The sequence below is a fragment of the Myxine glutinosa genome, chromosome 7 (assembly GCF_964187855.1).
Source record: "Myxine glutinosa chromosome 7, kmMyxGlut1.1, whole genome shotgun sequence".
Lineage (NCBI taxonomy): Eukaryota > Metazoa > Chordata > Myxini > Myxiniformes > Myxinidae > Myxine > Myxine glutinosa.
Genome location: NC_136267.1, coordinates 57,750,871 through 57,772,925, shown reverse-complemented (window position 1 = coordinate 57,772,925; position 22,055 = coordinate 57,750,871). Strand labels below are relative to the sequence as shown.

General features: G+C 48.2%; 3 protein-coding genes across 12 annotated transcripts in view; 2 read left to right on the top strand and 1 right to left on the bottom strand.

The window, feature by feature from the left end:
- Nucleotides 1–22,055, top strand: part of LOC144888143 (uncharacterized) — a 1,118,715-nt gene that overhangs the window by 352,988 nt on the left and 743,672 nt on the right. The gene's annotated exons all lie outside the window — the stretch shown is intronic.
- The window catches only part of LOC144892862 (uncharacterized), a 473,149-nt gene that overhangs the window by 60,591 nt on the left and 390,503 nt on the right, over nt 1–22,055 (bottom strand). The gene's annotated exons all lie outside the window — the stretch shown is intronic.
- Nucleotides 7–22,055, top strand: part of LOC137431272 (uncharacterized) — a 109,144-nt gene continuing 87,095 nt past the window's right edge. For all 3 annotated transcript variants that reach the window (XM_078781788.1, XM_078781787.1, XM_078781786.1), the window contains exons 1-2: nt 7–57; nt 20,378–20,428. In XM_078781788.1, coding sequence (XP_078637914.1) covers nt 30–57; nt 20,378–20,428 — 79 coding nt within the window. In that variant the 5' untranslated portion in view covers nt 7–29. The remainder of the gene's footprint in view (nt 58–20,377; nt 20,429–22,055) is intronic.

Here is a 22,055-nt window from a genome sequence, read left to right as displayed (position 1 = left end):
GTTGCAAGTCAAGTATTGTGGAAGAATTAATGAAAGTGCCAATAATGAAAGACAAAGGTAATTGTTGAATTCAACAATAAACACAAGCTTTTGTTGTATTTTGGTTTTGTTGTATTGGAGTTATTGGCAGTTACTGATGTAAATATAGTGATCTGTGATGTTTTGTTTTGCAACAGAATTGCAAAAGCTCAAGCAATGTTTCATTCTCTCTCAATTGTTTGGCGAGTCAGACGACTTTCACTGAAAAACTGAGATGAAACTGTGCATTTCCAATGTCAAATCAGTGTTATTATACGGTGCAGAAACATGTCAAATGAGCAAGGAAATGTAACACATCTGACGGTGTTCCACCCAGTGGCGGATGCGGCGGAGGGGGTGCAGGGGGTGCGCACCCTCCCCCGCCCTCCCCTCCCCCCCCCCACCTTTGCAACGCAAAGGCATGGATGTGCAGGAGGCATACTCTATGATTGACGACAAGAAGAACGCACTCACTCAACCTCGGTCAAATGCTGAAACTGAATTCTCTCTGTGGTTCGATCACGCTAAGGCCATGATAGAATCTGTAGGAGGTGATGTCACAATGCCGAGAGTTGTAAAACGACAAATCCATCGTCCAAACACTGCCGCCAATACTCCCTTGCTCTTCGACCTCAGAAACGTGTCCATTCCATTTCTCGACCCCCTCAGCCAGGAAATGGACACCTGATTAAAAAACATAACCACCTTTAGAGGCCATTTTTCCCCGCAAAGCGGGGATTGGCCTTTTTCGGGAACCGTGGTTGTTGTTGTTTTTTGGTCCCCTTTTTGAAGCAATGTTTTACGGCCGGATGCCCTTCCTGACGCCAACCCTTTTTGCCGCCTTTAACGACAACCAGGGAATTACCAGTGAACTGGTACTCAATTAGCCGACCTCGGAAAGATGACAGGCTGAGTCAACCCCCCTGGCGTTAATTCAGCGATCGACTGGGATTCGAACCCAGGATCCTAGGATCCTAAGCCGGCACCCTAGCCGCTAGCCCAACACCAGGGTTAAATGGACACCTGATTCTGTTCTGAAAATCGGGAAGGTAGTGATCTGTTTCTGCTGATGCCATCTGCAATAATCGCCGATACCTGGGATATTCCAGCCCTACATCAGAAGCTGTTGCGTTGGAAAAACGACATGGAACATCCCGCAGGACTGATAAATGAGCTTAGTCCCGCAGCTCATCTGAGCAGGTGGCAGAGCAGCGCGCTGATTCGCTCAGAGCGATCACGTGATGTTCCATCCCCGCCCCCCTCCGTCCTCCCCTCCCCCTTTCATCCTCCCCTTCCCCCCCCCCCTTCCCCTTCCCCTGTCCATCCTCCCCTTTCGCGAGTCATCGCGAAACACGCTTCCAAGCACATTCATGGATTGTTTCTGCGCAGCAGATGGAGACGAATTTCCATCCATCAAAGTCCTACTCCATATTGGATGCACTCTCCCTGTCGGCTCCTGTGAGGCCAAACGCTCATTTTCCTGCCTGCGTCGTCTGAAGACCGACCTGAGATATTCTACGGGAGAAAGTCGGATGGCATCTCTGGCCCTCATGAACATACACCATGACGTCACCCTATCCCCACATGATGTGTGTGACATTTTCATTCAGAAACGCAAGCGCCGTCTATTCCAAAATAGCATAATTTACGATTAATAAAATAATTCACATTCCGCTGTCCCATCTGATCTCTTTTGTGGGGAGAACCCTTTGCCTTGAGCTTCACAACCTCGGCGCATGGCTGTGCCGAGCTTTGACCAGCACCTATTAAACTGCTCTATACACCTTAACATGGCGTGCGTTTAGAAACATGGGAATTCTTCTGGATTATTAGGAGTTAATTAGCCTCATTAACTCAGGAGATCATCACAATCATTTGCAAGAACTACACAAATCAGAAATTCCATATCAGAAAGCTCCAGTAGAACTACACAAAAAACATGCCGCACACAGACACACACACACACACACACACACACACACACGAGTGGGTCACACACACGCACACACATACACACACGGGGGAGTGGGTCACACCCACACACACACACACACACAAACACGCACACACACCGACAAAATTCATTAATTTATAGCAGAAGGAACAGCTGGGTAAGTCGTTTCCCCAGTTCCTCCATCTGACCATTGGTCATCGCGAATCTGCTGAACTGTTGGACCAGGGAAGAACGCAAGGTACTGCAGAAACTTCCAAGAACGCACGAAATGCCGTTTCTGCCGATCAATTTTTTTTTAATTCCTGGGGGGGGAGGGGGGGGCGGACCCCAGACCCCAGACCCCCTTCACCCTTCCCCCCCCCCCCCCAGCACTATAGCTTCATGCACCCCCCACCGTCTTGAAATTCCTTGGTCCACCTCTGCCACCATTGATGTTTGAGAGGGATTCCAAAGATTTTCCAGCCAAATATGATTTAAAATGAGGACATGAGGAGAACTGGAAAAAGACATTGTGGCACAGGCCAAATAATGAAGATGACGATGGGTCGGACATATAATGAGAAAGCATGAGGGACATTTGACTGAAGAAGCCATGTTTTGACACCAATGGGGGGAAAAAAAGAAGAGCCGAAATACTGAAAATGAACTTTGGTTAGAAATGATGATGTGGATATAAAGAAGAGATGGAAAACATACTTTGAGAAACTGCTAAATGAGGAGAACCCAATAATTCAGAAGAGTTGGACATGCTGCAAACAAGGGATAACAACAACCATCCGGAAGGAGAAGGTCGGGAGTGCATTTGCAAGAATGAAGAATTGTAAGGTAGTTAGTTCGGCATCGTGGGATACCTTTGTATACTGAATCGAGGCTCGTGAAAGAGCTAACATTTATTTCACAAACAAATCGACCAGACAAACAAAATATACAAAAAGAGGGAGCGGAAGACAAGATGGGGAGAGAAGGCGAAGCACACAACCACAACTTTTGAGAGCAGGGAGAAGTGTGGGAGGGAGAGGGCTTGGGGGCAGGAGGCGTGGGAAGGGGAGGGGGGGAGGGGGGTGAAGGTCTTAACCTGTTGGGGACCTGTTGAGGTCTTGTAGGTGGTTTTTTTTTTTTGGTTTTTTTTTTTTTTTTGTATACAAGATCGAGGCTCGTGAAAGAGCGAACATTAATCACACAGAAAGACAAACAGACACATAAAACAAATAACATCGGGTGCGGTAGACAAGATGGGGAGAGAGGGGGAAGGACACAAACACAACATTTGAGAGCAGGGACCGAGAGACATGGAGACATCGAGAGATCTGTGGGAGGGAGAGGGCTTTGGGGGGGAGGCATGTGAAGGGGGGGGGGGTGGGAGAGGTATAAACATATGGACACTGCCAGGACTTCCAGGAAAGAAGTTGGAATTTCAAACAAGGTGGATCTGGGGTGAATTAGTGGGGGTAGAAAAGATCAAGGTTTTGGATGGGGGAAGATAAGAGAAGGGTGGTGAACAGCTGTTTTAAAGACCTGGAGGGAGGAGTGGGATTGAAGGGAGTGTGGGAGTTTGTTCCAGAGGCGGGAGAAAAGAGGAATGAAAGAGTGAAGGTGAGCAGAGAGCCGAGATTTCGGCAGTTTAACCATCAGAGGGTTGCTGGCAGATCTTGTGCGACCTGTAGGAATATTTGGGGGACAGAGCACAGAGAGAGCTGGGGGAGCAAGGCCGGAGAGGAGTCGGTAGAAGACAGAAAGACCACCTACCTGCCTGCGGTGAGTGAGTGAAGGGCCCTCAGAGATAGCTTCATCGCGGGAGATTCCAATGATTTTGAAAGCTTTGGATTAAACAGCGTGAAGCCGAGCCAGGTGTGAGGCAGGAGCACCAGCCCATAGGGGAGAACAGTATTCCATTGAGCTGCGGATGAAAGCCTTGTATGTGGTGAGGAGCTCAGGTGTGCCGAGGAAGGACTTCGCTCGACGGAGGATGCCCAGTCTGGCTTTGGAGGCCAGCTTGGAAATGTGGTTTTCCCAAGAAAGATCATGGCAGATAGTGAGACCCAAAAGCTTGAGCGACAGAACTTCTTGGAGAGGATTGTTGAGAAAGTAGATGGGAGGGTTGTCCAGTCAATCTTTTCGGAGAGACATAGTAAGAGAGTGAGATTTGTCAGGATTGAAAGACATGTTCCACTTGTTTTACCAGTCTGTGATTTTGTCCAGATCTTCAGAGAGTGAGGAGGCTGCAGCCTGCCGATCTGAGGGAAGAGGAATGGAGCGGCAGAGAGTGGAGTCATCAGCAAAGAGATAGAGAGGATTTTCCAGAGAGTCGGAGAGATCATTGATAAAGACCAGAAAAAGCACAGGGCCCAGCACACTGCCTTGGGGAACTCCAGCCTGAACAGGAAGGGGAGATGAGAGAAATCCATTCAGGGCCACACGTTGACTACGACCAGAGAGGAAGTCCGCAAGCCATGCATGGAGATTTCCATGGATACCATAGGAGGAGAGTTTGGTGAGCAGAGCTGGGTGCCAGACCGTATCGAAGGCACGTGATATGTCAAGGGAGACAGCTCTGATTTCCTGTTTCGCATTGAGGACCTCCATCCATTGTTGAGACAGCAGAAGCAGCATGTCCAGAGTAGAGTGACCTGGGCTGAAACCAAATTGATGATCAGAGATCAAGCCATTGGAGAAGAGGAAAGATTTCATATCTGAAGCAATGATGGATTCCATGACTTTGCTGATAATTGGGAGCAGGCTGATTGGTCTGTAGTTGCAAGGATCTGTTTTTGCACCTTTTTTGTGTAAAGCGGTAATGTTAGCTGATTTCCAGGATGCTGGCAGATGACCTTGAGCAAAAGATAGGGTGAAAAGAACAGAGAGAGGGTGAGATAGAGCGGCAGAGCAGGATTTTAGGACCCGTGGGCTGATGCCGTCTGGTCCAGTTGCAGAATCAGAGTCGAGGTTTGACAAAAACTCCTCCTGACAAACTGACAAAAACTATGTATTTGCAGTGTTGGGTGAAATGGTTGCTGACATCTTGCTACAGCTGGTCAGGGACAGTACCCACGTTCAGGTCCCAGTAGGGCAATTGTTCTCCGAGTTCAGCAGACCCCTCCAGTGCTTAATAGGGTTCTGAATTGTATTGTCTTGATGCAGGTTTCTCCTATGCGTGCCTGAGTTGGTCCAGCAGGCCGCTGAGTTCCACTTACCCATCAGATCCCTGTGTTGTTGCAAAGATTCTGTGGAGACAGCAATGGCCAGTTTTCCACCTTTGGCACAGTTGTGTAGGGTTTTTGCTTATACAGTGTCAAAGATTGTTGAGGAGCCAGGTAGAGCACAGAAAAAATGAGTGGAGGTGAGTTGTGAGTGAATTTTGGGAGTTCCCATTTTGGGAGGTGTTGAGCAGAATCCATGCTTGAGCATCCATTATTCAATTATCCATTGGTAATGCAGTGCGTATTCAAAAAAATGCTAGCAACCTTGAAGCTCTGTCTCTGGGCATTGTTGTTTGACATGGTGAAGCATAATGGAAAAGGAAATTGTTGCCGTTTGAAATCAACCGGGCAGTCACTTTGGTGCAGCGGGATGAGAGGATTGAAAAAAATCTTCTCCACTGAACTGAGCAATCAAAATGACTGCTTCTATAACATGTGGCATCCATTGCTTTACCACCAATCTTTTGCCATTGCATTGCTTTGGTGCCATCCATATTCCTAAGTGGCATCACGAGGCATTCCATCTTTTGTACGAGTTGTATGAACTTGCATGAGAGGGTTCCAAGGAGTTTAGAAATTCATTGGGATAGGTCATGGCAAAATATAAACGGGCAAGTTATCAGTATGTATGTTTGTATGTATTTGTATGTATATGCATATATGTAACGTGCAAATAAGTGAGAGGATAAAAATGATGAAAAAAGTGATGGATTGACTGTTTGCAAATGTGCATGAATGCTTGATTCGATCAGCAATCTTGAGCACAGAGAGAGATCTGATTTTATTACAGTGCCAAAGTTAAAGCTCTTCCTTATCGACAGAAAACATCTTACTGGAGTGCGAAACAAAAACATTGGTCTATATGCTGACAGTCACTACTGGAAACATAAAAGCTGCTGGTTTTGCCAGAGTGAAGTGAACTGAATGGCTCCTGTTGACATGGAGTGAAGAAAACAACGTCGCTGCTTTAGTACATACTTATTATTATTAGGGTTGCCCAGTGTTGCTCAGGTAGGGCGAACTGAGAAGTGGGGGGGGGGGGGGTGGTGGGGGAGGAGAGCTGGCAGAGGAGATGCGCACAGGGGAAAAACTGAGAATGCGGCAGGAGAACTGCCAGAGCGGGGTGGGAGGCAGGGTAGCTGCTCGAGAGCTTCGAGGATGACTGAGAAGGGGCTGGCGGTCCTGGGGGGGGGGGGGTGGGGTGGGGGAGGGGAAGGTGGACGAAAACAGAGGGTGTGGGGGCAGGGGAAAACTGAAAAGTGGCAGGAAAACCCCCAGGATTCGGGGGCAAGGCAAGAGAGTCGGCAAGGCAGGGAACAGGAAATCTGGCGGTGGAGGCAGGAGAGCTGCTGGTCGGGGGGGCAGTCGATCTCGGGGGTGGATTGAGGGAGGGGGCAGGCGGGTTGAGGCGAGGCAGGAGAAGTGATGGGGTGGGGGGAAACCTGAAAATGGGAGCAAGAGAGCCACCAGGGCTGGCTTCCATTCTTCCATGCTTCCATTTCTTTGAGCTTGCTTCCATTCTCTCCATTCTGAGTGAAAACCGTGAAATGTTGCTGCCGGGTCAGATGATAAATCACGTGATACCTGATAACTCTCAGGATCATGTTACGTCTTTATCTAACATAAGGCTACATTTACGCAGAATATTAGGTGCCTATCATATATAGTTTTTAGTGTATGGGAATTATTTAGGCTTCTCCAATAAATAAAATATCACCCTGTATAAAATGGGAAGGTGTTACGTGTTCCTCCCCAACCTTCTGGGCTCGGTATACCTCCGAACCCGGAGAGGAGCCACGGCAGAAAAATATGTTATCCTGTGTCAAAAATCAATGGTGAAACCACACCAATTGCAAATAATACAAACACCAATAATACAAACAAATATTGTATTAAAAATCACACAAAAATAACAGTACAACAATAATAGGAATCAAGAGTACAATCAATATCTCCTATGATGGTACCATCAGCTAACATGCATAAGGTAACTCACTGTGCACCAAGTGAGTGGAAAATAACCTACCCCAATGTCTCTATATTCCCGTCTTCGAGCTCAGAGTTGGTCACCTCCAGTGATCAACAGAACGATGTCGAATCGAAACCAGAATCTCGTTCCGAGGACAGGCACAGACACGCCGCCCAAAACGGCACCAAGGCGCACGCAGCCCAAAGCGGAGAAAAAAGGGTCACATGGTTAAAGTGGCACAAAGGCGCACTCACGGCGACTGGGAAATCCAAAGGCATCCTCCAGGTATGAACTTTCACTGTTCACGGTCGGCGAGCCGCAAAGTAATCGTCAAAAGCCTCGGTGCACACACACACCACAGATACGTCTGAAAGCGGTGGAAACAGTTGACGAAGCAAGGAAAGTTTGCTCGACGTGCGAAGCGCACGAGTCAAAATGGCCGACGGATCGTTCTCGAGTCGTCACGACTCAGCGATGAATCTTCGGAATCTAACGCCAAACCTGACACGCAGGATGATCAGTCACAGTGATAACAACTTTATCGCAGGAATTCCTTTTTCCCAGGAAACCCAAAGTACGTGACTCTTGCTCGACAACGTTCCTTGCAGACCGCAAAGCAACCAGCTTCATCTCCGACTCTCTCGCTCCGCCCCCTCTTCTCCTCGTCCTCTTCCGGTTCCATTTCCTGTATCATTTAAAGTTAACCTTTTTAACTTTTGATAACTGTTGATGAATACTAAACCTTTTGAAGATAATAATAGTACATAATATCAGAAATATGTCAAGTGGGTGAAAACCACAACAACGGAAGTGACGAATCCGTAACAAAGGTGAGGTGATGCCGGTGGGCAAAGGGGTCTTAAGGCTCTTCCAGGTCTTTGGGGCCTCAAGGGTCTTCGAGGTCTTAAAGGGTTTTCAAGGTATTCAGGGTCTTCGAGGTCTTAAAGGGTCTTTGCGGTATTAAAGGTCTTCGGGGTCTTTGAGGGTCTTCAAAAGTCTTCAGGGTCTTTGGGGTATTTGGGCTCTTCAAGAGTATTCGGGATCTTAGAGTATTCGGGATCTTTAGGATCTTCGGGATCCTAAGGATTGTCAGGGTCTTCGAGTGACTGGTTCTTTTGGTCTTAAAGGTATTTGAGGTCTTAAAGAGTCTTGGGTGTCTTCAGGGTCTTGTGGATCATTGGGTTCCAAATAGTCTTTGCAGTATTTGGGTTTTAATGGGTCTTAAGGGTGTAATGGGCCTTTGAGGTCTTCAAGGTCTTAAGGGGTCTAATCTCCCAAGCATGTCAAAAGTATTCTCTCAAGCATGTTATCTGATCTCTCAAGCATGTAAAGAGCATGTAGAAAAAGGGTCTTATGGGTCTTCGAGTCTTTAAAGGCTGAGGTGGTAGATGAAAATTTACTGAGGGCAATCTCCGGCTCGGACTGGGTCTGTGTGCCAAATTTGGTGGTTGTCGGCCCAGCAGTCTTTGCAAAAAAACGCGAACATACAGACAGACGTCCGGTTAATTATATTTCTTGGAAGACATATCGCTGTAGCATTTTGACATGCAGGAATCGTATCATAGTGATGTATTGTGACGAAATACACCATATAAAACAGTCCGTCTTCGAGATTGAACTGCAAAGCATGAGCTTCTTCTAGATTTTCATACTACAATCAGAATGATGTTGAAGGTGCATATTCTCATGCCACATACATGCAAGTGCCTTTATTATTTGACATTGTCAAGGGTCGGCAAGGTGGCCTAGAGGTGTGCAGACTCGCATTTAAGCCAATTGGTTTGGGTTTGAATAATAATAATAATAATAATGCATTTATTTTATATAGCGCTTTTCAGGAAGCCCAAAGACGCTTTGACAGAGTGCAAAACATAACGCATAGCAAAACATAAAGACAATTGCAAAAAAAGAAGAATCAATAGGGAAATATTCAAAGCACAAAGGAGGGAGAAGGAGAGGAGATAGTCAGGGGTTAGATGCTGTGGGTTAAATGTTGAATGCAGTGTTGAACAGGTGGGTCTTGAGTGATGTTTTGAATGTGGTGAGTGAGGAGGAGTCTCTGATGGTGTGAGGTAGCGAGTTCCAGAGGGTGGGAGCAGCGATGGAGAAGGCCCTGTCCCCCCAGGATCTAAATTTGGTCCGGATGGGGGGGGTCAGGAGGTTGGTACCAGCAGAGCGGAGGTTGCGGGTGGGAGTGTGTCTGGAGAGGAGGTCAGCCAGGTAGGATGGGGCCAGGTTATGGAGGGCTTTGTAGGTCAAGAGGAGGATTTTGTACTGGATTCTCTGGGAGATGGGGAGCCAGTGAAGCTTGTAAAGGACGGGGGTGATGTGGTCACGGGTCCGGGAATGGGTGAGTAGACGGGCAGCGGAGTTCTGAATGTATTGGAGTTTATTGGTGATTGTTGAGGGTGAACCATAAAGGAGGCTATTGCAGTAGTCCAGACGGGAAGTGATGAAGGCGTGGATGAGGGTTTCTGCAGCCACAGAGGAGAGGGATGGACGGAGACGGGCGATGTTTTTCAGGTGGAAGAAGGCTGTCTTTGTGATCTGTTTAGTGTATTTGTCGAAGGAGAGGGTTTGGTCAAAGATGATGCCAAGATTCCGGATGTGAGGGGAGGTGGACACTGGGAAACCGTCGATGTTGAGGGCAAAGTTATGGGTGGACTTGGTGAGCGTTTTTGGGCCAATGATGATTATTTCAGATTTATCACAGTTAAGTTTGAGGAAGTTGATTTGAAGCCAGGATTTTATTTCAGTGATGCAGTTTGTCAGGATAGAGTGGGTGGCGGTGGAGATGGACTTGGTGGAGATGAAAAGCTGGATGTCATCGGCGAAGCAGTGGAATTGGAGACCATGACGGCGGATTAAGTGACCGAGGGGGGACAGGTAAAGGATAAAGAGGAGGGGGCCAAGAACTGAACCTTGGGGGACACCTTGGGGGAGGGGAGCAGTGGGGGATTTGCAGTTATTGATGGAGATGAACTGACGTCTGTCAGAGAGGTATGATTTAATCCAAGAGAGGGCAGTGCCGGTAATGTTAAAGGTGGTTTCAAGTCGGGTGAGGAGGATGGTGTGATCGATGGTGTCAAAGGCAGCGCTGAGGTCGAGGAGGATGAGAATGTTGAGGTTGCCAGCATCAGAGGAGAGGAGAAGGTCGTTGGTGATTTTGAGGAGAGCAGTTTCAGTACTGTGGTTGGACCGGAATCCGGATTGGAATGTTTCATACAGGTTATTGGCAGAGAGGTGATGCTTGAGTTGAGTGGCTACAGCGCGTTCCAAAACCTTTGACAGAAAGGGTAGGTTGGAGATGGGTCTGAAGTTATTTAGGGTGTCAGGGTTTAGTCCAGGTTTTTTCAGAATGGGGGTAACAGCAGCAATTTTGAGGGATGGTGGGACGATGCCTGTAGACAGGGAGGAGTTTATTGTTGCAATGATAAGTGGAGAAAGAGCAGGAAGGGAGGCCTTGACAAAGCTGGAGGGGATGGGGTCAAGAGTGCAGGTGGCAGTTTTCATTCCGATGAGGAGTTCAGAGAGGTCAGTAGGGGAGACTGGGGAGAATTGAGACAGGGGATGGCAGGATAAGGGGGGGCAGGTGGTTTGAGGGGGAGCGGGTGCGGCGGTGGTCAAGCTGTTGTAGATGTTTTCAATTTTGCGTTGGAAGAATGAAAGGAAGGAGATGCAGTTGTCTATTGTGAATGACTGGGTGGTGGTGTTCAGGGGGCTGAGGAGTTTGTTTATTGTAGAGAAGAGTGCTTTTGGGTTTCCGGAGCCAGAGTGGATAATTTGAGAGTAGTAGGCGGAGCGGGCGCGGGAGAGGGCATCTTTATAGTGTTGTATGTGGTCCTTGTAGGCCTGGGAGTGAACTGTGAGACCTGTTTTATTGCGGAGTCTTTCAAGTTGGCGAGCACGAGTTTTCATTAGGCGGAGCTCAGGGGTAAACCAGGGAGCAGAATGGGTGAAAGAAACTGTTTTGGTTTTTATAGGCGCAATTTGGTCAAGGCAGGAAGAGAGTGTGGTTGTAGTAGTCAGTGAGGTCAGAAGGGGTGTGGAGGTCAACGAAGGGAGAAGTGGACATTTTTTCAGAGAGGGTCGATGAGAATGAGGCAGGTGAAAAAGCGTTTAGCTTACGGAAGTTGATAGTGCGATAATGCCTTGGTGCTGGGGTGGGGATGTTGATGGTCAGAGTGATGGCTAGGTGGTCAGAGAGAGTGAGGTCGGAGCCAGAGAGATGGTGCAAAATTAGTCCAGTAGAGCAGACAAGGTCCAAAATGTGACCACGGTTATGGGTAGGAAAGTTGACATGTTGAGTGAGGTTAAAGCAGGTGAGTAAATCAGTGAAGTCAGTGGTTAGCGTGGAGTCAGTGGAGTCCATGTGGATATTGAAATCACCAAGGAGGAGGATTGAGGGGGAGAGGGAACATAGCTGGGTCAGAAAGTAGGAGAAGTCAGACAGGAATGATGGGTGTGGTTTGGGAGGGCGGTAGACAACAGCCATGTGTTACGTGGTCCCCTCAGTGCATACCAGGTCTCGGTGACCCCCGGACCGTGAGAGGACCCTCGCCAGCAAATAGTATTATATAGGCGCATTCGCCACGCAATCTATAGGAATTTCACCCCGGAGACAACTGATGTGCAAGTATATATTTCCAATGGTAATGATACCAAACACTTTCAAAGACACAACCACGGAGATTTTCCCCGAGCAGTCAACAATACACAACCAGGCACAATCAATATTACAACCATGTGAACTCATCTACACAAACTCTAAGATGGCCATCTTAATCTTATACATTCCTCACGTGAGCCCCCCTCCTGACTCCCTCCGTGGTCAATGTCTCTCCTCTCCGCACACGGGCGGTTGGACGAACCCCGGGCGGACGTGCTCCCAACGTGCAGTCTCGTACTGGGGCCGCGGCTGCAGCGCACCTCCTTGCCAAGCCCCGGGGCAAACCCAGCGCGGCGTCCAACGTGCGCGAGGCCCCGAGTGCGACCCTTACGCGTCCTTGTAGATGGGCAAAAACCCAGCGCGGCTTCCGACGCGAGCGAGGCCCAACGTGCGGACCCGTACGCGTCTTTGTAGACGGGGCAAAACCCAGCGCGGCTTCCGACGCGAGCGAGGCCCAACGTGCGGACCCGTACGCGTCTTTGTAGACGGGGCAAACTGTCCCGGACGCTTGGTTTCGTGCACGAACTCACGGTGACTGGACGTGTCAAAAGGTATTTACCGCCCAGGTAACTCCTCTCGCCAGACGTTTCGCAACGGCGCGTTTTCCGCGCAGCGTAAGGTCGATTCCACCTTCTCGTCGTCGCGGGGCGAGGAAGAAGAAGCCTTCCTTTCCCTCGTGTCTTTTTCCTCCCCTTTCCCGTCACTTCCGCTTCCGGCCACTTCCGTTTCCTGCCACTCTTTCAGAAGGGCTCCTGACCCTCCAACCACAACAACTACACAACAACTTAATATACTACACACGGAAGCAAAGACCTGCATGGTACTTCACATACATTCACATGAATATGTAACACTCCCCCCCTTCAAGAAAGAAAGTTTGAACCCAGCGAAAACTTTCTTTGCCGGCCAATTTGGAGAAACAAACCAGATCACTCAACCCCCCCACATTATCAGTTCCCCCCGGGCACAGTTATCACTTAAAAATAAAGCCAGTTAAGCCACTCGATAGCACTTTTCCGGGAGGCCAAGCCGAGTATTCACTACATGGATGCCTTTAGGAACGCGGAGTTCACGGTTAGTCCGTGCAGGAAAGTTCTCTACATGGGCGCCTTGAGGAACGTGGAGTTCACGGTTAGTCCGTGCAGGAAAGTTCTCTACATGGGCGCCTTGAGGAACGTGGAGTTCACGGTTAGTCCGTGCAGGAAAGTTCACTACATGGACGCCTTTAGGAACGGCGTTCACGGTTAATTCGTGTAGGAATCTTGGCTCGGCGGCTCCGCCGCCTTCAGTGCTTCAACTTCTCAGAACGTCCCTAATAATTAGGGTGGGACCACTGGTCCCTGTAGTCCCCTGAATACCGGTCTTCTTCTCGGCCACTACTTTGCCCATTCTTCCTTCGGGAGCGGCCGTAACTCAGGGAGCCTCCATAATAATATTGACTGCGGCCACCACCAAAACTACCGCCCAGTTGTCCTCTCCTGTAGACCTCTCGACGCCTACGAAATGCCTTCCCTACTGTTATGGTCCGACCCTCCAAATCCTTGCCATTCCAATTCTTCTCTGCCTCTCTGGCGTCTTTTGTGCTGGCAAACGTGACAAAGCCGAACCCTCTTGACTGTTGCGTTTCCCAGTCTCTTACCAACCGCACTTCCACCAGCGGCCCATATCTGTTGAAGACAGAGGTCAGAACTTCTTCCTCTGTTTTGAAGTTCAGTCCCCCTACAAATAACTTGGCACTTTTGTCACCATCCCGAGCTGGAGTGGTGTTATTTTCCCTGCTGGGCTCTTTATCAACCCTCAGGTTACCATAAACTTGACCCCCGGCCAAATCATTCCCGAGAACCACAGATACACCCTCTACAGGAAACGTGGCTTGTAAACCGACGGTGACCGGTCCTGACACCAAATCGGACTCCAACTGGATGACCTGAAGGGGAGCACTAACACCGCCCCCGATCCCCTGTAAATGAACACTATCCCCCGTTGCCGTCTCCTCGGACCATGGCAAAATGCCTTCAAGCATTAAAGATTGATGGGCCCCTGTGTCTCTCAATATCCTAACCGGTCTCCGGTTAGTCGAGGCTCCATCCAGTGACACAAACCCCTCGGAAATAAATGGTTGGTAACCCTCTTGATGGCGATTTCTTACGCTAGCCATCGCATTCGGAGTTGTAATAGTCGGACTCCGCTCTGGGTTGTCCCTTTTCATGAGGTAACAACTGGACATCAAGTGTCCAGGTTTTTTGCAAAACGCGCAAGTAGGCCCGGAGGAAAAACTCGGGGTCTGCCTCGGGCCCCCCGAACTATAAGTTTGTCTTGGGCCCGCATCCCTCTGATTTCGAACCGGTGGGGTATCATAGTTGTCCCCATAATCATCTCGAGGCCGCCGCCATGTATGGTCGTTCTCCGCACCTGCTGTTCCCCACCTCCCCTGCGGAGATCTAGGCGAGGAGTTAGGTTCGTGGACCCCTATTCGGTGGGTTAAGGCATAATCATCTGCCATGGTGGCTGCGTCCCACAACTTTGGTACCTTCTTTTCCTGCAGGTACACTTTGATGTCCTCGTGGACACTCTGCTGGAATTCCTCCACCAGGATCAAGTCCCGCAATGTCTCGAAGTCTTTCCCGACTCCTTTTGACTCACACCACCGATCAAACATGTTTTCTTTCACTCTGGCAAACTCCACATGGGTCTCACTCTCCCTCTTCCTGGCATTCCTGAATTTTTGCCTGTAAGCTTCCGGAACCAACTCATAGGCCTTGAGGATGTGCTTCTTCAGTACCTCATAATCTGCACATTGGTCCATTGGTAGCGCCGAATAAATTTCCTGAGCTTTCCCCACCAGCACACTTTGTACGAGTATGGTCCAGGCCTCCTCCGGCCAGTTTAATTGTCGAGCCACTTTCTCAAAGTGTGGGAAGAATTTCGCGACTTCCTTTTCACTGAACGGTGGAACCAGCCTCACATGTCTGCCCACATCCCAGGTTTTCTGGTTAGGTGTCGACCCCGTCAGCAAGGGTGGTGCCTCTCCCCGTTCTCTCATTAACTCCAGCTCCTTGAACTTGATTTCCCGCTGAAGCTCCATGTCACGTTCCTTTAATTCCCTTTCCGCTTTTCTCTCCTCTGCTTCGAGGTCCCTTGCAGCTCTCCTTTCCTCTGCTTGTTCCTTTTCTCTTCTTTCCTGGAGTTCTCTTTCCACTCTCCTTTCCTCTGCTTGTTTCTCTTCTCTCCTCTCCTCTGCTTTCCTTTCTTCTTCTGCTCTTTCCTTTTCTGCTTTCCTTTCTTCTTCTGCTCTTTCCTTTTCTGCTTTCCTTTCTTCTTCTGCTCTTTCCTTTTCTGCTTTCCTTTCTTCTTCTGCTCTTTCCTTTTCTGCTTTCCTTTCTTCTTCTGCTCTTTCCTTTTCTGCTTTCCTTTCTTCTTCTGCTCTTTCCTTTTCTGCTTTCCTTTCTTCTTCTTTGATCCGTTCCTGGCTCCGTAATTGCAACTCCAGTTTCCGGAGCTCCACGTCTTCTGGTTCTTCGGGTAGCCACTCCCAGGCTAACTCGTCCCATGTTCCTAATCCCACCATAGATTGTATCACCGTGGCCTGCAACTCTGCCTTCCTCAAATTAGTTCGGACCTCCAAGTTAAAATGTTTGGCCAATTTCAAGAGATCCGACTTTAGCAACGCTCGGAACTGTGCCTCACTCGGGGTTACCCCAAAGTTCTGTGCCACAAACGCCATGGTGCCTATCGTTAACACCTGTTAACCTTCACCCCAAGACTTTCCCCAATTTCTCAAAAAAAAATATTACCAATTAATAATTAATTAATAAATTTTAATTACCAAAAATATTATTATTTTATTATTTTATACACTTTTAGATCCCGGACGTAGACCCAATTGCGAAACCGCAAATCGTAATTTGGACGAGCCCCCAATTCTGTTACGTGGTCCCCTCAGTGCATACCAGGTCTCGGTGACCCCCGGACCGTGAGAGGACCCTCGCCAGCAAATAGTATTATATAGGCGCATTCGCCACGCAATCTATAGGAATTTCACCCCGGAGACAACTGATGTGCAAGTATATATTTCCAATGGTAATGATACCAAACACTTTCAAAGACACAACCACGGAGATTTTCCCCGAGCAGTCAACAATACACAACCAGGCACAATCAATATTACAACCATGTGAACTCATCTACACAAACTCTAAGATGGCCATCTTAATCTTATACATTCCTCACGTGAGCCCCCCTCCTGACTCCCTCCGTGGTCAATGTCTCTCCTCTCCACACACGGGCGGTTGGACGAACCCCGGGCGGACGTGCTCCCAACGTGCAGTCTCGTACTGGGGCCGCGGCTGCAGCGCACCTCCTTGCCAAGCCCCGGGGCAAACCCAGCGCGGCGTCCAACGTGCGCGAGGCCCCGAGTGCGACCCTTACGCGTCCTTGTAGATGGGCAAAAACCCAGCGCGGCTTCCGACGCGAGCGAGGCCCAACGTGCGGACCCGTACGCGTCTTTGTAGACGGGGCAAAACCCAGCGCGGCTTCCGACGCGAGCGAGGCCCAACGTGCGGACCCGTACGCGTCTTTGTAGACGGGGCAAACTGTCCCGGACGCTTGGTTTCGTGCACGAACTCACGGTGACTGGACGTGTCAAAAGGTATTTACCGCCCAGGTAACTCCTCTCGCCAGACGTTTCGCAACGGCGCGTTTTCCGCGCAGCGTAAGGTCGATTCCACCTTCTCGTCGTCGCGGGGCGAGGAAGAAGAAGCCTTCCTTTCCCTCGTGTCTTTTTCCTCCCCTTTCCCGTCACTTCCGCTTCCGGCCACTTCCGTTTCCTGCCACTCTTTCAGAAGGGCTCCTGACCCTCCAACCACAACAACTACACAACAACTTAATATACTACACACGGAAGCAAAGACCTGCATGGTACTTCACATACATTCACATGAATATGTAACACATGACTGACTGTGTGTGACCAGAGAGTTTAAAAGCCAGGTGTTCAAATGATGGAGCAGATGAGATGGAGATGAGGTTGGTCTTGATGTCTTGTCGGTGAATAACGGCAATTCCACCACCTCGGCCCTCCGAGCGTGGTTTATTGATGTAAGAATATCCATTGGGTGTGGTGAGGTTGAGCGTGTAGTAGTCCAGTGGTTGTTGCCAGGTCTCAGTGAGACAGAGAAAGTCCAGTTTATTTTCCAGGATGTAGTCGTTCAGGATGAGGCATTTGTTGTTGAGGGACCGGGTATTGAACAGGGTGAGCTTGATGTTGTTTTGTACGGCGGGTATGAATCCAGGTGATTTGGCCAGGGTTCGCAGACAGGAGGTGCGATTTTGTGCGTTGTTGTGACCAGGTGTGTTGGGACGATGAGTGGGAGTGCGCTGAGCCGACCAGAGGATGGGGATGGAGTGACCTGATTGTAAATAAACAAACTTACGACCGGAGCCACGGTGAATGTACCTGGGTCGACGCAGGAGTCCATTCGATCTGATTGCAGAGATGCATGATGGGGTGGAGCGGGTTTTAAGCAGGAGAAGCCTTGCGGCAGAGTACCGCAGAGCCATGCCAGCAGGAGCGAAGGCAAAGCGAGCACGCGGCCAAGGGTGAGGAGGCGAAACAATCGACACAACCAACGGGAGTGGGCCCGAGGAAACAGCGATGGAGCCGAGCAGGTGAAGCCCGGAGCAGCAGAGCAGAGCCGGGACCGCGCAGAGGAAGACTCAATGGCCATAAATCCGCCACGACCACCAGGAAAGCAAGACACGGACAATGGTCCAGTCAGAGAAGCGGCGAGCAAACGACGCCAGCGTCCTCTCACGACCGGACCGAAAAACGGAAGAAGAAAAAAAAATGGCATCACAGTTACAAACTGTCATCCTGGTGTCTCACAGGCAGGGTGAAACATGAATGTGTTTGTCGTCCCTCGGGTGGATATTAAAGTCGGCATCCTGTCTGCTGGTGTAGGAGGATAGAATCACTCCCCAGGATAAAATCACTCCAGAGTGATATTTTCCGAGGAAAAATTCACTCTTGAGTGGTTTTATCCTCGGATGAAATCACTCCCCCTAGGATTTTAACAATTTCCCCTTGCAGGATCAAATGACTCCCCAGGATTACAACACTGCCCCTATATATTTTGTTTGTGATTTAAACAATATTTATTGCATGGTAATGACATACAACCATGACAAATTTAATGAATATGAACATAAAATGATAAATGAATTGATAAACAGGGCAGAATGATGTCCTTTGTAAACGTCAATCCCTAAAAATAAAAATACAATGTTTTTCGCATCCCTGTATTAAACTGGGTAAATCAAATAAAGAAAAGCATAAATTTAACATTCAAATAACTGTATATTGTTGCGGTTTTGAGTTTTTACAATAAAGGTTAATTAACCCCCCTCATAGTTTAGTCACACTACAACACGTAGCCTCGCGATAGTTCAGTTATGTCTTAGTAAATGTAAGCATAGTCCTTTTCCTGTGTTAGTTTTGCGTTGAGTAGAATAATGAGAGTTAGGTCCCTCCATTGCTTATGCCGCCTCGATACTGTGGTTTTTGGCGCAAATTAACATGAGGCAGGCCTGACAAGTCGAGGCAAGACCGAAGGAAGGCGGAGGAGAAGCCGAGGGTAAGCGCGAGCCGCCAATCAGGGTTCGAAGGGAGTGGCTTAGCACTGGGTCAAAAGGCGTGGTTAGAACATTCGATGGGGGCTAAGGGCGTGGCAATAAAATCCTTTGCGCAAAGCCCCCACCCCAGTTATGGGAGAGGCGCTTGAGAGTTGGACAAGTCCTAAGTTATGGGAGAGGTGCTTGAGAGTTGGACAAATCCTAAGTTATGGGAGAGGCGCTTGACAAGTGAACAAGTTCTGAGGAGAGGTGCGCTGAAAGAAGCCAAACGAGTTTTGAGGGAAGAGGCATTTGAACAAGTTAATTGCTCAGTTGAGCTTGAGGCGGATCCTCTCTATTGATTTACGCGAATGAAAGCACGCCGCTGATTAATAGTGCTGTGAGGAACCACCGAGCCATGTGAGAGACGCGTATATTTTCCTGCCTGCCTGCTCTGCCTTTGTTCGAGAGACCGCTGCAAGAATCCCTCCCACCGCCTGCCTGCCTTCATCGAGGGACGTGCTGTGACCGGGGAGGACCACGCCGGGTGAAGCTGTTCCTGGACAACCAAGCCGGCGTGTTCAGCGCCTGAACATTTCCTTTCTTCATTTCCCCCTGTGAGTGTGAATGGGCCCGAGTCTGGGGATAAGCTAAGACTGTTTACGTTCTGCTCTGTGTCTCTTCGCCTTGTATAATAATTATTAAACCTGTGTGCTTCCTTCCATTTGATCGTCTCGTCCCTTCCATCTATTGACTAAGCGTGGTACGAATTATCGCTCTAATCGGGTTCCAATATAAGATAACTGCATGGACCACGTGGTACACCATCCGCTCAGACGTACTCAAATTATGCGTGGTTCGTGCGAGGCTTTATCCCCGCTTCCGCGGCGGCATAGGTACTTGTCACGTAGGTACGTGCGAGAATTGTCCCGGAACCCTACCCTGCGTCTGCCCGGGAGGGGCGACTCAAGTCTCACGGTTGCGACGACCCAAAGAGGACAAGGGGCTTAATCTCCCCTTGGTAAGGGCAGGAGGGTCGCACGGAAACTGTAACAATATTTTGATATTAGAGCATTCGCAGTAATCATTATGATACATTTACGATGTTTTATACAAAAAGGATATTTTCATTTCAACATATAATATGTCATTTCAAGTTACGTTCTGTAACTTTACTGCACTTTTAAGAAATATTAAATACCGTACAGGTTTTAAAATGTCACTCAATTGTTTGTATATTGGCAAAGGTGTGTTCACGTACCGATAACCAGGAAACAAGCGCTTCTGAGCAGTTAATGAATGACAAATGTTAATTAATGTCAATTAATCAGTTAATGTTAATGACAAAGTTAATGAATATGAACATAAAATGAGAAATGAATTGATAAACAGGGCAGAATGATGTCCTTTGTAACCCTAACCTAACCCTAACGCTAACACCCCTAACCCTAACAACCCTAACCCTAACAACCCTAACCCTAACAACCCTAACCCTAACAACCCTAACTCTAACTAAATATATCTTTCCATTCGTTCTGGGGGATTGACTTTATCCTAAAGGGGGGTGCTTTGATCCTGGAGGGAGTGTGTTGATCCTGACAGGGGGAGTGATTCTGTCCGAGGATAATTACACTCTAGAGTCTAGAGTGTGCCAGTCCTAGGATTAGTTCACTCCAGAGTGTAATTATCCAAGGACAGAATCACTCTAGAGTGAGATTTTAGGGGAGTGAGAGAATCCTGCTACACCGGCATTAGCTGGTTGACGTTAACGATCCCAAAGATGACAAATGAAATTACAAATTCTAACCTTAACCTACAGGGAGCATTGCATCAGCGGCATAACCACACTTCCAGCAATGATGCAACCAGGAGCCATTTGCTGCGTATAAAATGAATGAATGAATGAATTTGACATTGATGTGTTGTGGTTTTTTTTGTTGATTTATTCTTCATCGTTGCAGGTTTCGTTGAGCAACTGAAGGAATTGGCAAAGCATAATGAGCCAGCAATTGGTAGGTGACACTCTCTTTGGAGGAGGGGGGGGGGGGGGAGCAGGAGATATGAATACACACATACTGAAACTGTGACAAGAATGTGACAATAATCTTTTGCCCCCCTCGAGAGATGTATTTTTGTGCAGTCTTGATTTTCTTATTGCCATTATTTGATATGGCCTTCTCCATAGAAAAGGAGCTCCATTGCCGAGAAAAAAATCTGCATCCCCTTTCAAAATTGTCACCTTTTGTTGCTTTGTAGCCTGGAATTTAAAGGCATTAAATCAGACTTTTTCCACCTTTATTTACACATCGTAACCCCAACTTCTGAGTGAAATACAAATTCTGCAAATTTCAGAAAATTAATAAAAAATACTAAACTGGAATAGCATGGTTGGATAAGTGTCCAACCCCCTTATAATAGCAATTGTAAATTACCCCGGGTGTAACAAGTCACCTTCAAAATAACACACCAAGTTAATTGGCCTCCACCTGTGTTAAATTGTCATGATTCTGATTATTTTAGAATATAATCAGCTGTTACTGCAGGTTTCCTTTGCTGGGTTGTGCATTTCACAGCAAAACTAAACCGTGAGCACCAAGGAGCTTTCAGAAGATCTCTGGGATAAAGTTGTGGAAAGGCGCAGATCAGTGGATAGGTATAAAAATATTTCAAAGGCCTTGAATATCCCTCGAAGCACAGTCAAGAAAATCATGAAGAATTGGAAGGCGCATGGTACCACGAAGATCCTGCCAAGATCCTGCCAAGATCAGGCCGTCCCTCCAAACTCAATGACGAAGCAAGGAGACTGATCAGAGAGGGCACCAAGAGGCCAATGGCAACTTTGAAAGGGCTACAGGCCTTTATGGCAAAGACTGGTCACTGTGTGCATGTGACAACAATATCCCAAGCACTCATGTATCTATTTACATGGGGTGTACTTACTTTTTCACGTGACTGTATCTGTTGACGGCGCGACGTTGAAGAGTGCAGTTCGAGTTAAATAATAAATTGAGAACCGTCATATTAATTTAATAGTCAAACATGGGGATGGAATATGCAATTTGTCAATACGCCAGTGTGATTCGGTCTTGCACTTACTTTAGTCTTCTTCTTCTTCTTCTTCTCTCACTCTTCTTCCCTTTAAAAGGGGGTGATGTCTATTCGTACCAATCTTTGCCATGTATCGACGATGACATTCCTCCACTTCCCCCTGTCCTTGGCCAACTCTCTCTACTCTCCAACCACCCCAACTAATTGACATGACTCCTCACACAATCTTCCCATCTCAACCATAGAAACCTTGTTTCCTCCTACCTTGCTCCCTCAACCTATCCCCTCTTCACCATTCTCTTCCTCCATCTGCACCAAGTGTCCAGCTCACTCAAAGCAAGCTTTTTTTTTTTCAGCCCACATTTTTACCAATCTCCCTGTCAAGCTCATGGGCACACGAATCTTCCCCCCCCCCCCCCCCCCCCCCAGTTCATCCATCTTCCCGCTATCCACCCTTTTCACTCCTGTAATCCTCCTCACCCACTTGTTCTTGCAGACCTGCAACCCCTGGTGTTGTCTTTCTGTCAAATAGTCTTGTGATGCTCATTAATTTTGCATGTTCAAAATTGGTGTACATGCTAAGTTTGGCTT